The sequence below is a fragment of the Oncorhynchus mykiss genome, chromosome 15 (assembly GCF_057628025.1).
Source record: "Oncorhynchus mykiss isolate SJ-2025 chromosome 15, ASM5762802v1, whole genome shotgun sequence".
Taxonomy (NCBI): domain Eukaryota; kingdom Metazoa; phylum Chordata; class Actinopteri; order Salmoniformes; family Salmonidae; genus Oncorhynchus; species Oncorhynchus mykiss.
Window position 1 is genome coordinate 39,034,818 of NC_143036.1, and position 15,129 is coordinate 39,049,946.

Genomic DNA, 15,129 nt, shown 5'->3' on the forward strand with positions numbered 1-15,129 from the left:
GGGGTCAGGAGACACTGTGGCCCCATCCGAGGACACCCCCGGACAGGGCCAAACAGGAAGGATATAACCCCACCCACTTTGCCAAAGCACAGCCCCCACACCACTAGAGGGATATCTTCAACCACCAACTTACCATCCAGAGACCAGGCTGAGTATAGCCCACAAAGATCTCCGCCACGGCACAACCCAAGGGGGGCGCCAACCCAGACAGGATGACCACATCAGTGAATCAACCCACTCAGGTGACACACCCCTTCCAGGGACGGTATGAGAGAGCCCCAGTAAGCCAGTGACTCAGCCCCTGTAATAGGGTTAGAGGCAGAGAATCCCCGTGAAAAGAGGGGAACCGGCAGGCAGAGACAGCAAGGGCGGTTCGTTGCTCCAGAGCCTTTCCGTTCACCTTCACACTCCTAGCAAGCACAGGAAGCAGCTCTTTCAGCAGTTTAGTTGGAATAGGGTCCAGTATGCAGCTTGAAGATTTAGAGGCCATGATTATTTTCATCATTGTGTCAAGAGATATAGTACTAAAACACTTGAGCGTCTCTCTTGATCCTAGGTCCTGGCAGAGTTGTGCAGACTCAGGACAACTGAGCTTTGAAGGAATACGCAGATTTAAAGAGGAGTCTGTAATTTGCTTTCTAATAATCATGATCTTTTCCTCAAAGAAGTTCATGAATTTATCACTGCTAAAGTGAAAGCCATCTTCTCTTGGGGAATGCTGCTTTTTAGTTAGCTTTGCGACAGTATCAAAAAGGAATTTCTGATTGTTCTTATTTTCCTCAATTAAGTTAGAGAAATAGGATGATCGAGCAGCAGTAAGGGCTCTTCGGTACTGCACGGTACTGTCTTTCCAAGCTAGTCGGAAGACTTCCAGTTTGGTGTGGCGCCATTTCCGTTCCAATTTTCTGGAAGCTTGCTTCAGAGCTCGGGTATTTTCTGTGTACCAGGGAGCTAGTTTCTTATGAGATGTTTTTAGGGGTGCAACTGCATCTAGGGTATTGCGCAAGGTTAAATTGAGTTCCTCAGTTAGGTGGTTAACTGATTTTTGTCCTCTGGCCTCCTTGGGTAGACAAAAGGAATCTGGAAGGACTTCAAGGAATCTTTGTGTTGTCTGTGAATTTATAGCACGACTTTTGATGTTCCTTGGTTGGGGTCTGAGCAGATTATTTGTTGCAATTGCAAACGTAATAAAATGGGGGTCCGATAGTCCAGGATTATGAGGAAAAACATTAAGATCCACAACATTTATTCCATGGGACAAAACTAGGTCCAGAGTATGACTGACAGTGAGTAGGTCCAGAGACATGATGGACAAAACCCACTGAGTCGATGATGGCTCCGAAAGCCTTTTGGAGTGGGTCTGTGGACTTTTCCACGTGAGTATTAAAGTCACCAAAGATTAGAATATTATCTGCTATGACTACAGGGTCCGATAGGAATTCAGGGAACTCAACTAGGAACGCTGTATATGGCCCAGGAGGCCTGTAAACACTAGCTATAAAAAGTGATTGAGTAGGCTGCATAGATTTCATGACTAGAAGCTCAAAAGATGAAAACGTCCATTTTGTTTCTTCTGTAAATTGAAATTTGCTATCGTAATTAGCAACACCTCCACCTTTGCGGGATGGTCACTAGTGTAGCCAGGAGGTGAGGCCTCATTTAACACAGTAAATAATTCATCAGGCTTAAGCCATGTTTCAGTAAGGCCAACACATCAAGATTATGATCAGTGATTAGTTAATTGACTATAATTGCCTTTGAAGTAAGGGATCTAACATTAAGTAGCCCTATTTTGAGATGTGAGGTATCATGATCTCTTTCAATAATGACAGGAATGGAGGTGGTCTTTATCCTAGTGAGATTGCTAAGGCGAACACCGCCATCTTTAGTTTTGCCAAACCTAGGTCGAGGCACAGACACGGTCTCAATGGTGATAGCTGAGCTGACTACACTGACTGTGCTAGTGGCAGACTCCACTATGCTGGCAGGCTGGCTAACAGCCTGCTGCCTGGCCTGCACCCTATTTCATTGTGGAGCTAGAGGAGTTAGAGCCCTGTCTATGTTGGTAGATAAGATGAGAGCACCCCTCCAGCTAGGATGGAGTCCGTCACTCCTCAGCAGGTCAGGCTTGGTCCTGTTTGTGGGTGAGTCCCAATTATCTACAAATTCTATCTTTTGGGAGGGGCAGAAAACAGTTTTCAACCAGCGATTGAGTTGTGAGACTCTGCTGTAGAACTCATCACTCCCCCTAACTGGGAGGGGGCCAGAGACAATTACTCGATGCCGACACATCTTTCTAGCTGATTTACACGCAGAAGCTATGTTGCGCTTGGTGATCTCTGACTGTTTCATCCTAACATCGTTGGTGCTGACGTGGATAACAATATCTCTATACTCTCTACACTCGCCAGTTTTAGTTTTAGCCAGCACCATCTTCAGATTAGCCTTAACGTCGGTAGCCCTGCCCCCTGGTAAACAGTGTATGATCACTGGATGATTTGTTTTAAGTCTAGTACTGCGGGTAATGGAGTCGCCAATGACCAGAGTTTTCAATTTGTCAGAGCTAATGGTGGGATGCTTCGGCGTCTCAGACCCCGTAACGTGAGGAGTAGAGACGAGAAGGCTCGGCCTCTGACTCCGACTCGCTGCTTAATGGGGAAAACCGGTTGAACATTTCTGTCGGCTGAATGAGCGACACCGGTTGAGCATTCCTACAGCATTTCCTTCCAGAAACCGTGAGAAAGTTGTCCGGCTGCGGGGACTGTGCCAGGGGATTTATACTACTATCTGTACTTACTGGTGGCACAGACGCCGTTTCATCCTTTCCTACACTGAAATTACCCTTGCCTAACGATTGCGTCTGAAGCTGGGCTTGCAGCACAGCTATCCTCGCCGTAAGGCGATCGTTCTCCTGTATATTTTGAGTACAGCGACTGCAATTAGAAGGCATCATGTTAATGTTACTACTTAGCTTCGGCTGTTGGAGGTCCTGACGAACCGTGTCCAGATAAAGCGTCCGGAGTGAAAAAGTTGAGGGGAAAAAACAAAAATATAAACGGTAATTAAAAAGTAAAAACCGTAAAGTTGTCAGGTAGCAAAATAGGTTGGCAACAAAACGCACAGCAAAACGCACAGCAACACGTAAACATGTCTGCAAGTTGTGACCGGAAATGACGTCAATAGAGAATGTCCATTTTCTAAGATTCTCAAAAGAAAAACATCAACCAATTTCTCAAGACTGATGACATCTAGTGGAAGCCATAGGAACTGCAACCAGGTTCCTCATAGGTTTCCTATTGAAAACCAATTGAAAACAGTGACAACGACAACAAAAATTCCTGGATGGTTTGTCCTCGGGGTTTCGCCTATCAAATTCGTTCTGTTACACTCGCAGACATAATTTTAAGTTAATCTAAATCTACCAATTATATGCATATCCTAGCTTCTGGGCCTGAGAAACCGGCAGTTTACTTGGGGCATGCTTTTCATCCGGACGTGAAAATTCTGCCCCCTATCCCAATGAAGTTATAGCTTGGTCGCAAATGGGTCTTCCAAATAGAATACGACCCCAAGCATACTTCCAAAGTTGTGACAAAATGGCTTAAGGACAACACAGTCAAGGTATTGGAGTGGCCACCACAGAGCCCTGACCTCAAACCTATAGAACATGTGAATGCAGAAAAAGTGTGCGAGCAAGGAGGCCTACAACCCTGACTCTGTTACACCAGCTCTGTCAGGAATGGGCTAAAATGTACCCAACTTATTGTTGGAAGCTTGTGGAAGGCTACCTGAAACGTTTGACCCAAGTTAAACCATTTAAAGGCAATACTACCAAATACCAATTGAGTGTGTGAGACTTCTGACCCACTGGGAATGTGATGAAAGAAATAAAAGCTGAAATAAGTAATTATATTATTCTGGCATTTCACATTCTTAAAATAAAGTGTTGTTCTTAACTGTCCTAAGACATATTTTTTTTACTAGGATTTAATGTCAGGCATGGTAAAAAACATAAAAAACAACAGTTTAAATGTATTTGGCTGAGGTGTATGTAAACTCCCGACTTCAACTATTTACTAAATAAAATTAAAATAACACAATAAAATTACATATTAATGAGGCTTTATACATTGAATGTACCTAGTCAATGTGCAGGAGTACAGGTTAGTCGAGGTAATTTGTACATGTAAGTAGGAGTAAAGTGACTGCATAGATAATAAAGTCGTATCAGTGTAAAAAACGGTCGGTTGTCCATTTGAGTTATTGTTCAGCACTCTTATTATGGCTTTGGGTGTCAAACTTTTTGAGGATCTGGGGACCCATGAGAAATCTTGTCAGTCTCCTGCTGGGGAAAAGGCGTTGGTATGCCCTCTTCATAACTTTCTTGGTGTGTTGGGACCATGATAGTTTGTTGGTGACGTGGACGCCAAGCAACTTGAAACTCTCAACCTGCTCCACTACAGCCCCATCGATGTGAATTGGAGCGTGTTTGGCACTCCTTTTCCTGTAGTCCTGTAGTTGTCTTGCTCAAATTGTGGAAGAGGAGGTTCTCCTGGCACCACACTGCCAGGTCTCTGACCTCCATAGAGGCTCTCTCATTGTTGTCTGTAATCAGGCCGTCAGCCACCTTAAAGATGGTGTTGGAGTTTTGCTTGGGAGTGCAGGTGGGATCTAAGCACGCACCTCTGTGGTGCCCCCGTGTTGAGGATCAGCGTGGCAGATGTGGTGTTGCCCACCCTTTCCACCTGGTGGTGGCCGGTAAGGAAGTCCAGGATCCAGTTGCAGAGGGAGGTGTTTAATCCCAGGGTCCTTAGCTTAGTGATGAGCTTCGTTGGCACTATGGTGTTGAACACTTGAGCTGTGGTCAATTAACAGCATTCTCACATAGGTGTTCCTTTTGTCCAGGTGGGAAAGGACAGTGTGGAGTTTAATAAAGATTGTGTCTGTGGGTTTCCGGGATGATGATGTGACCAGCCATTCAAAGCACTTCATGGCTACCGACATAAGTGCTATTGGGCGGTAGTCATTTAGGCAGGTAACCTTTGCTTTCTTGGGCACAGGGACTATGGTGGTCTGCTTGAAACATGTAGGTATTACTGACTTGGTTGCGGAGAGGTGGAAAATATCAATGAAGACACTTGCCAGTTGGTCCGCGCATGCTTTGAGTACACGTCCTGGTAATCCATCTGGCCTTGTGAATGTTGACCTGTTTAACAGTCTTGCTCATTTTCAGCAAATTTAATAAAATTGTCCGATCCTTAAGAGGCTAACCTCTCTGGGATATGTGGGAAGCTAGCATCCCACCTGGCCAAAAGCCAGTGAAAATGCAGAGCGCCAAATTCAAATAAATGACTATAAAAATCAGATTCCAAAAAGGCTTTTCGGCAAAAGCAAACAACGCTATTATCTGAGGATAGCACCATAGTAAACAAAGAGAGAACATATTTCAACCCTGCAGGCGCGACACAAAACGCAGAAATAAAAATATAAAATCATGCATTACCTTTGACGAGCTTCTTTTATTGGCACTCCAATATGTCTCATAAACATCACAAATGGTCATTTTGTTCGATTAATTCCGTTGATATATATCCAAAATGTCAATTTATTTGGCGCGTTTGATCCAGAAAAACACCGGTTCCAACTTGCTACACTACAAAATAGCTCAAAACTTTGCCAAAACTACAAAATATCTCAAAACTTTGCCAAAACATTTCAAACTACTTTTGTAATACAACTTTAGGTATTTTTAAGTAAATAATCAATCAAATTAAAGACGGGATGATCTGTGTTCAATACAGGAAGAAAACAAACTGACGCTACCTTTCTGGTCACGTGCCTCTATCTAACAGTACACTTAAAGTGACCCTCATTTTGAACAGGGCTACTTCTTCATTACACAAAGGAAAAACCACAACCAATTTCTAAAGACTGGTGACATTTAAGGATCTGCAAGAAGGTCCCTTAGAAATCTGGATTCCCAATGAAAACCCATTTGAAAAGAGTGACCTCAAAAAAAAAAAAAAAAATCTGAATGGTTTGTCCTCTGGGTTTCGCCTGCTTCATAAGTTCTGTTATACTCAGACATGATTCAAACAGTTTTAGAAACTTCAGTGTTTTCTATCCAAATAATATGCATATCTTATCTTCTGAGGATGAGTAGCAGGCAGTTGAATTTGGGCATGCATTTCATCCGGACGTGAAAATACTGCCCCCTGTCACAAAGAAGTTAAGGAGCAGGACTAACCCGGAAGCTTATAAGAAATCCCACTCTGACCGCCGACGAACCATCAAACAGGCAAAGCGTTTAATACAGGACTAAGGAGGAATCCTACTACACCGGCTCTGACGCTCGTTGGATGTGGCAGGGCTCGCAAACTATTATGGACTACAAAAAGGAAACCCAGCCACAACCCAGTGACGCGAGCCGACCAGACGGGTTAAATGCCTTCAATTGCTTCGAGGAAAGCAACACTGAAACATGAATGTGAGCACCAGTTGTTCCCAGACGCCAGTGTGATCACGCTCTCCATAGCAGATGTGAGCAAGACCATTAAAAGCGACAGCTCATGGCTTTGGCTCAGTGCAGATGTTGCCTATAATCTGAGGCTTCTGGTTCATCGACGCACTTATTGATGAAGCCGGTGACTGAGGTGGTGTACTCCTCATTGCCATTGGATAAATCCCGGAACATATTCCAGTCCTGCATCCGCGTCATCTGACCACTTTTGTATATATTGATATAACTATTATATCAAAGTAAACTTGGGAGTCACGTGATGACATGTTGTGTGGTCCTCCCACTACAACTCAAACGCATTTAATTTATTAGTCTACTGATGAAATAGTGCCTTCAGAATGTATTCATACAGTAGGGGGGCGGTAGGGTATCCTAGTGGTTAGAGCGTTGGACTAGTAACCGGCAGGTTGCAAGTTCAAATCCCCGAGCTGACAAGGTACAAATCTGTCGTTCTGCCCCTGAACAGGCAGTTAACCCACAGTTCCTAGGCCGTCATTGAAAATAAGAATTTGTTTTTAACTGACTTGCCTAGTTAAATAAAGGTAAAAAAATAAATACCTCTTGATTTATTCCTTGTGTTACAGCCTGAATTCAAAATTCTCACCCATCTACACACAATACCCCATAATGAGAAAGTGTAAATATGTTTTTAGAAATGTTGGCAAATTAATTTACAATATAATAGACATCTCATTTACATAAATATTTACACCCCTGAGTCTGTACATTAGAATCACCTTTGGCAGTGATTACAGCTGTGAGTCTTTCTGGGCAAGAATCTAAGAGCTTTCCACACTAAGTTCTTCAAGCTCTCAAATTAGTTATTGATCAAGATGAATTCATATCCCAGTGACTGGTAGAAAGCAGACTGAACCAGGTTTTCCTTCAGGATTTTGTCTACTTAGCTCAATTTATCCTGAAAATCTCCCCAGTCCTTAATGATTGCAAGCATACCCATAATATAATGCAGCCAGCCACCTCTATGCTTGAGGCAAATGTTTGGGGCAAATCCATTACTACACTTTGTGTTCTGGACAGAAAGTAAATTGCTTTGCCATATTGTTTGCAGTATTACTTTAGTGCCTTGTTGCAAACAGGCTGTTTTGGAATGTTTTTTAAATTATGTACAGGCTTCTTACATTTCACTCTGTCAATTGGGTTATTATTGTGGAGTAACTACAATGTTGTTGATCCATCCTTTGTTTTCTCCTATCGCAGCCTGTTGGTGTTAGGGTGCAGTAATTTTCATTTTTGGAAAAAAAACTTTCCCGTTTTAAACAGGATATTTTGTCAGGAAAATATGCTAGAATATGCATATAATTGACAGCTTTCGATAGAACACACTCTAACGTTTCCAAAACTGTAAAGATATTGTCTGTGAGTATAACAGAACTGATGTTGCAAGCGAAAGCCTGAGAAAAATCCAACCCGGAAGTGCCCCAGGTTTTGAAAGCGCTGCGTTCCAATGACTCCCTATATGGCTGTGAATGTACCATCAACGAGCTTACGCTTTCTACGTATTCCCCAAGGTGTCTACAGCATTGTCACATAGTTTTACGCATTTCTGTTGAAGAATAGCCGTATGGGGGCACATTGGTGGCTCCGAGAGAGACTCTCGCGTAAAGTGCAGAGGTAGCCATTACTCCAAACGATCCTAGAGAAAAAGGAATTATCCCGACGAATATATTATTGAATAGATATTAGAAAAACACCTTGAGGATGGATTCTAAACAACGTTTGCCATGTTTCTGTCGATATTTTGGAGCTGATTTGGAGGAGAAAAATGGCGTTGTGGTGACCGCAATTTCCGGGCGATTGCTTTTCTGATTTCCGTGACAAGGTTGCTTGCTGCTAGCAAGGCATAATGCTATGCTAGGCTATTATAAACTTACACAAATGCTTGTCTAGCGTTGGTTGTAAAGCATATTTTGAAAATCTGAGATGACAGGGTGATTAACAAAAGGCTAAGCTGTGTTCCAATATATTTCACTTGTGATTTTCATGAATAGGAATATTTTCTAGGAAGATTTATGTCCGTTGCGTTATGCTAATTAGTATAAGATGATGAGAACGGTCCCGTTCACGGGATGGGGTGTCACTATAGGTTAAACTCTAACTGTTTTAAAGTCAACATGGAGAATTCCCTGAGCGGTTTCCTTCCTCTCCGTCAACTGAGTTAGGAAGAACGCCTGTATATTTGTAGTGGCTGGGTGTATTAATACACTGTCCAATACCGTCCATGCTCAAAGGGATATTCACGGTCTGCTTTTTTTTATTTTACCCATCTACCAATAGATGCCCGTCTTTGCGAGTCATTGGAAAGCCTCCCTGGTCTTTGTTGTTGAATCTGTTTGAAATTCACTTCTCGACTGAGAGACCTTACAATTATCTGTATGTGTGGGGTAAGGAGATGAGGTAGTCATTCTAGTCATGTAAAACGCTATTATTACACACAGTCATGCAACTTGTGAGACTTGCACATTTTTACTCCTGAACTTATTTAGGCTTCCCATGACAAAGGGGTTTAATACTTACTGACTCATGACATTTCAGCTTTTCATTTTTTTTAAACTAATTTGTAAAATCATAATTCCACTTCGACCTTATGGGGTTTTGTATGTTGGCCAGTTTAATCAATTTTAAATTCAGGCTGTAACATAACAAAATGTGTAAAAAGTCAAGGCGTGTGAATACTTTCAGAAGGCACGAAGTTATAATGACCTTCACAGCGTGACGAAAATGCATGGTGATGTGCTTGACGGGTCTTTGTATGATATTTTATTATGAGGATTTTTGAATATTTGCATAAATCTGTCGCCAATTGGATGGAAACCATAGCTACTGCCATTTGTATTCTATAACATCCCATCCCCTTGTGTTTGTGTGTCAACAGCAAGTGAATTTCAGTAAAATTATGGTATGTGCCAGTCTAATCTGGGCTTTTAACCTTCCTCCCTGTCTGTGTGGTTGTGGTGAACCTCAAGGGTTCTGGTGTGTTTCCTCTCTAACCCTTCTCTGCTCTCTGGCTGTGTTCCAGGTGAGCAACACGCCGGCTGTGAAGCAGCAAGGATCAGCCCCTCAGCCCTCCCCCCAGCAGCCCCTCCCCAGCGACAAACAGCACGGACACGACATCGCAGCCTCCCCAAGGACTCTCCAGCGTCAAGGGTGAGCTTTTCATTTACATTTTTAGTAATTTAGCAGACACTTGATTCATTTATGGGCTAGAGCACTGTACAGTACATTCGGAAAGTATTCCCTTTTTTCCACATTGTTACGTTACAGCCTTATTCTAAAATTGATTAAATTATTTTTTCCCCCTTCAATCTTCACACAATACCCCATAATGACAAAGCGAAAACAGGGTTTTTAGAAATTTTTCCAAATGTATTAAAAATAAAGCTTATACCTTATTTACATAAATGTTCAGACCCTTTGCTATGAGACTTGAAATTGAGCGGTGCATCCTGTTTCCATTGATAATCCTTGATGTTTCTACGACTTGATTGGAGGAAATTCAATTGATTGGACATGATTTGAAAGGCACACACCTCTCTCTATACAGTTGAAGTTGGAAGTTTACATACACCTTAGCCAAAGACATTTAAACTCTTCTATACTTTTTCACAATTCCTGACATTTAATTCATGTAAAAAATGTCCTGTCTTAGGTCGGTTAGGATCACCACTTTATTTTAAGAATGTGAAATGTCAGAATAATAGTAGAGAATTATTTATTTCTGCTTTTATTTCTTCACATTCCCAGTGGGTCAGAATTTTACATGCACTCAATTAGTATTTGGTAGTATTGCCTTTTTAAATTGTGTGGGGTCGGGTGCCTTCCACAAGCTTCCCACAATAAGTTATGTGAATTTTGGCCCATTCCTCCTGACAGAGCCAGTGTAACTGAGTCAGGTTTGTAGGCCTCCTTGCTCACACACGCTTTTTAAATTCTGCACACACATTTTCTATGAGATTGAGGTCAGGGCTTTGTGATGGCAACTCCAATACCAATAGCTTGACTTTGTTGTCCTTAAATAATTTTGCCACAACTTTGGAAGTATGCTGGGGGTCATTGTCCATTTGGAAGCCCCATTTGCGAACAAGCTTTAACTTCCTGGCTCATGTCTTGAGATGTTGCTTCAATATATCCACATAATTGTATTCCTCATGATGTCATCTATTTTGTGAAGTTCACCAGTCCCTCCTGCAGCAAAGCATTCCCACAACATGAAGCTGCCACCCCCGTGTTTCACAGTTAGGATGGTGTTCTTCGGCTTGCAAGCCTCCCCCTTTTTCCTCCAAACATAACGATGGTCATTATGCCCAAACAGTTCTATTTTTGTTTCATCAGACCAGAGGACATTTCTCCAAAAAGTACTTTCTTTGTCCCCATGTGCAGTTGCAAACCGTAGGCTGGCTTTTTTATGCCGATTTTGTAGCAGTGACTTGACTTCTTCCTTGCTGAGCGGCCTTTCAGGTTATGTCGACATATGACTCGTTTTACTGTGGATATAGATACTTTTGTACCTGTTTCCTCCAGCATTTTCACAAGGTCCTTTGCTGTCCTTCTGGGATTGATTTACGCTTTTCACACCAACGTACGTTCATCTCTAGGAGACAGAGCGCGTCTCCTTTCTGAGCGGTATGACGGCTGCGTTGTCCCATGGTGTTTATACTTCCATACTATTGTTTGTACAGATGAACGTGGTACCTTCAGGCGTTTGGAAATTGCTCCCAAGCATGAACCAGACTTGTGGAGGTCTACAATTGTTTTTCTGTGGTCTTGGCTGATTTCTTTTGTTTTTCCCATCATGTCAAGCAAAGAGGCACTGAGTGAGTTTGAAGGTAGGCCTTGAAATACATCCACAGGTACACCTCCAATTGACTCAAATTATGTCAATTAGTCTATCAGAAGCTTCTAAAGCCATGACATAATTTTCTGCTTTTTAACCTCATGGAACTCTAGGGGCAGTATTTTTTTCATTTTTGGATAAAAAACGTTCCCGTTTTAAACAAGATATTTTGTCACGAAAAGATGCTCGACTATGCATATAATTGACAGCTTTGGATAGAAAACACTCTGTTTCCAAAACGGTCAAAATATTGTCTGTGAGTATAACAGAACTGATATTGCAGGCGAAAACCTGAGGAAAATCCAACCCGGACGTGCTGTTTTTCCTGAAAGCTCTCTGTTCCATTGCCTGCCTTCACTCCATTTAAAGGGATATCAACCAGATTCCGTTTCCTATGGCTTCCACATGGTGTGAACAGTCTTTAGACATAGTTTCAGGCTTTTATTCTGAAAAATGAGCGAGAAAGATGATATCGCGTCAGTGGATGGCTGGGTGCCAGCAGCGTTTTGCATTCGCAACAGCTTGGAGCATACATTTTTATTTTTCTCCTATTGAAGAAGCTACAGTCCCGGTTGAAATATTATCAATTATATATTGTAAAAACAACCTGAGGATTGATTATAAAAATTTGGAAAAACGTTTGACATGTTTCTACTAACTTTAAGGATACTATTTGGAATTTTCGTTTGCGATGTCTTGACCGCTCGAGCCTGTGGATTTCTGAACATAACGTGCCAACCAAATGGAGGTATTTTGAATATAAAAATAATATTTTTGGAACTAAAGAGAATTTATTGTAACTGGGAGTCTCGTGAGTGCGAACATCTGACAATCATCAAAGGTAAGCGATTTAATTGATTGCTTTTCTGACTTTCGTGACCAATCTACTTGGCTGCTAGCTGTTTGTAATATATTTTGTCTACTGAGAGAGATGTCCTTACATAAACACTTGGTATGCTTTTGCCGAAAAGCTTTATTGAAATCTGACACGCCAGGTGGATTAACAACAAGCGTTTTGTGTTTTGCTATATTGCACTTGTGATTTCATGAAAATTACATATTTTTTGTAATTTATTTTGAATTTGGCGCTCTGCAATTCAGCGGATGTTGACAAATGATCCCGCTAACGGGATGGGTGCATCAAGAAGTTAACAAGAAATTTGTGGAGTGGTTGAAAAACGAGTTTTAATGACTCCATCCTTAGTGTATGTAAACTTCCGACTTCAACTGTATGTGGTCCCACAGTTGGCGGCGCATGTCAGAGCAGAAACTAAGCCTTGAGGTCGAAGGAATTGTCCGTGGAGCTCAGAGACAGGATTGTGTCTCGGCACATCTGGGAAAGGGTACCAAACAATTTTTGCAGCATTAAAGATCCCCAAGAACACAATGGCCTCCATTCTTAAATGGAGATGTTTGGAACCACCAAGACTCTTCCTAGAGCTGGCCGCCCGGCCAAACTGATCTATCGCAGGAGAAGGATCTTGGTCAGGGATGTGACCACGGTCCTGATGGTCCCCCTGACAGAGCTGCGGAGTTCTTCTGTGGAGATGGGAGAACTTTCCAGAAAGAGAACCATCTCTGCAGAACTCCAATCAGGCCTTTATGGTAGTGCTCAGATGGAAGCCACTCCTCAGCAAAAGGCACCTGACAGCCCGCTTGGAGTTAGCCAAAAGGCACCTAACGACTCTGACCATGAGAAACAAGATTCTCTGGTCTGATGAAACCAAGATAGAACTCTTTGGCCTGAATGCCAAGTGTCACGTCTGGAGGAAACATGGCCCTACTGTGAAGGATGGTTGTGGCAACATCAAGCGTGTGGATATTTTTCAGCTGCAGGGACTGGAAGACTAGTCAGGATCGAGGGAAAGCTGAACGGAACAAAGTACAGAGATCCTTGATGAAAACCAGAGTGCTCAGGACCTCAGACTATGGCCAAGGTTCACTTTCCAAAAACAACAAACCTAAGCGCACAACCTTGACCACGCAGGAGTGGCTTCAGGACAAGTCTCAATGTCCTTGAGTGGCTCAGCCAGATCCTGGACTTGAACCCGGTCTAACATCTCTGAAGAGATTTGAAAATATTTGTGCAGCGACTCTCCTCATCCAATCTGACACAGCTTGAGGATATGCAGAGAAGAATGGGAGAAACTCCCCACATAGATGTGTCAAACTTGTAGTGTCATACCCAAGAAGACTTGGTGCTTCAGCAAAGTACTGAGTAAAGGGTCTGAATACTTGTGTAAATGTAATATTTCAGTTTATTTATACATTTGCAAAAAAAAAATCTTAAAGCAAAAACTGTCATTATTGGGTATTGTGTACATTGAAGAAACCAATACATTTTTGAATAACATTGTGTGGCGTTGAATGTGTTCATTTGTGTTTTTAGTGTGGGAAATCTATTTACAAAAAAATTAACAGTGCAGATGCTCCTATCTATAAAAGACAAAACAACCACATATTGCTAGTAAGATTCTTCAAGAAACTCTGGTCTGACTGATGTGAAGCAAAAACAGAACAATGTCATACGTGAGCCTGCCTTGTAGGAGACAATTTAATTTGTCAATATGTCATGTTGTGGCACCACCTGCTGGCGGTTTATAGAACACGTTTTTCATAAGTCATTGCATTGTATCGCTACACACAAAGACAATGGATGCACCATTGTTTAACCGACGACATCAAGTTAAACACATCTGATATGTATTGGAACTGTTAAGCGGATTTAACCAAATATCACGATTCACAAGCCACTGAGAATACAATATTGCAAAATTAAGTATTACAATGTAGATTACCCCACTGACTGTAGTCAGACACTGGACTTCATGGGTGTTTTGAGCTTAAAATAATATGCAGAATGTGTCAGTCTTTTCTGATGTGGACCCTTTTCTCTGGTTGTATTTGATCAGCAGAATCTCACATAATATGCACAATTGTTTAGTTATTTGATTTCTAAGAACCTTAATTGTTGATATTATGCTGTGTTGGTCTGTTTTGTATGATATATTGGTTTGACCCTCCTGTCTCCTCTCTTACAACAACAAAGTTGGTGTTAGTGTTATTACAGCAGAATATCGTTGGCATATAATTAGTCCGACCCTCTTGTTGCGCCTCTGTCATTCCACAGCAGTCAGAGGAGTCCATCCCCAGGTCCCAACTACGTCCCCCCCAGCAGCAGCAGTGCCACCACCTCCACCCCCTCCAGCTCTTCTTCCTCCACCCGACCAGCCTCCTGCTCCTTCACCCCCACCCTAGCAGCACACTTCAATGAGAATCTCATCAAGCATGTCCAGGGCTGGCCCGCCGACCACGCAGAGAAACAGGTAGGATACGCATTTAAGGAATTGTATGCATTGTTTTTTATTATTTCACCAGTAAAGATATTTGGTAAAGAGCATAGAGAGTGTATAGATTTTACAGTATTGGGTAACCTATCCATTTCATTATTTTGATGTGAACCCAGATTCATTATGCAATGATCAGTGTCATTGCTGTTGTTCTTTTTGATTTTCTTTGATTATTTTAAACTTTTTTATCTCCCCCCCCCCAGGCTTCCAGACTACGTGAGGAGGCCCACACCATGGGAAGCATCTACATGTCTGAAAATTGCACGGAGCTCAAAAATCTCAGATCCTTAGTTCGAGTCAGTGAAATTCAAGCGACATTGCGCGAGCAGAGGTAAGAGTCCAGACCACAATTGCCTGCGATATGCGTGTTAACATCCATGTGTTCTATTATTACAAATATTTTAACA

General features: G+C 42.1%; 1 protein-coding gene and 1 long non-coding RNA gene across 3 annotated transcripts in view; one reads left to right on the forward strand and one right to left on the reverse strand.

The window, feature by feature from the left end:
* LOC149977452 (uncharacterized) overlaps positions 1 to 15,129 on the reverse strand; it is a 1,012,103-nt gene that overhangs the window by 779,240 nt on the left and 217,734 nt on the right. The gene's annotated exons all lie outside the window — the stretch shown is intronic.
* LOC110490038 (WW domain-containing adapter protein with coiled-coil) overlaps positions 1 to 15,129 on the forward strand; it is a 76,663-nt gene that overhangs the window by 58,869 nt on the left and 2,665 nt on the right. Inside the window, exons 10-12 of one of the 2 annotated variants that reach the window (XM_021563135.3) lie at positions 9,558 to 9,685; positions 14,503 to 14,698; positions 14,926 to 15,053. In XM_021563135.3, coding sequence (XP_021418810.1) covers positions 9,558 to 9,685; positions 14,503 to 14,698; positions 14,926 to 15,053 — 452 coding nt within the window. The remainder of the gene's footprint in view (positions 1 to 9,557; positions 9,686 to 14,502; positions 14,699 to 14,925; positions 15,054 to 15,129) is intronic. The other variant, XM_090200022.1, reaches the window with a different exon arrangement.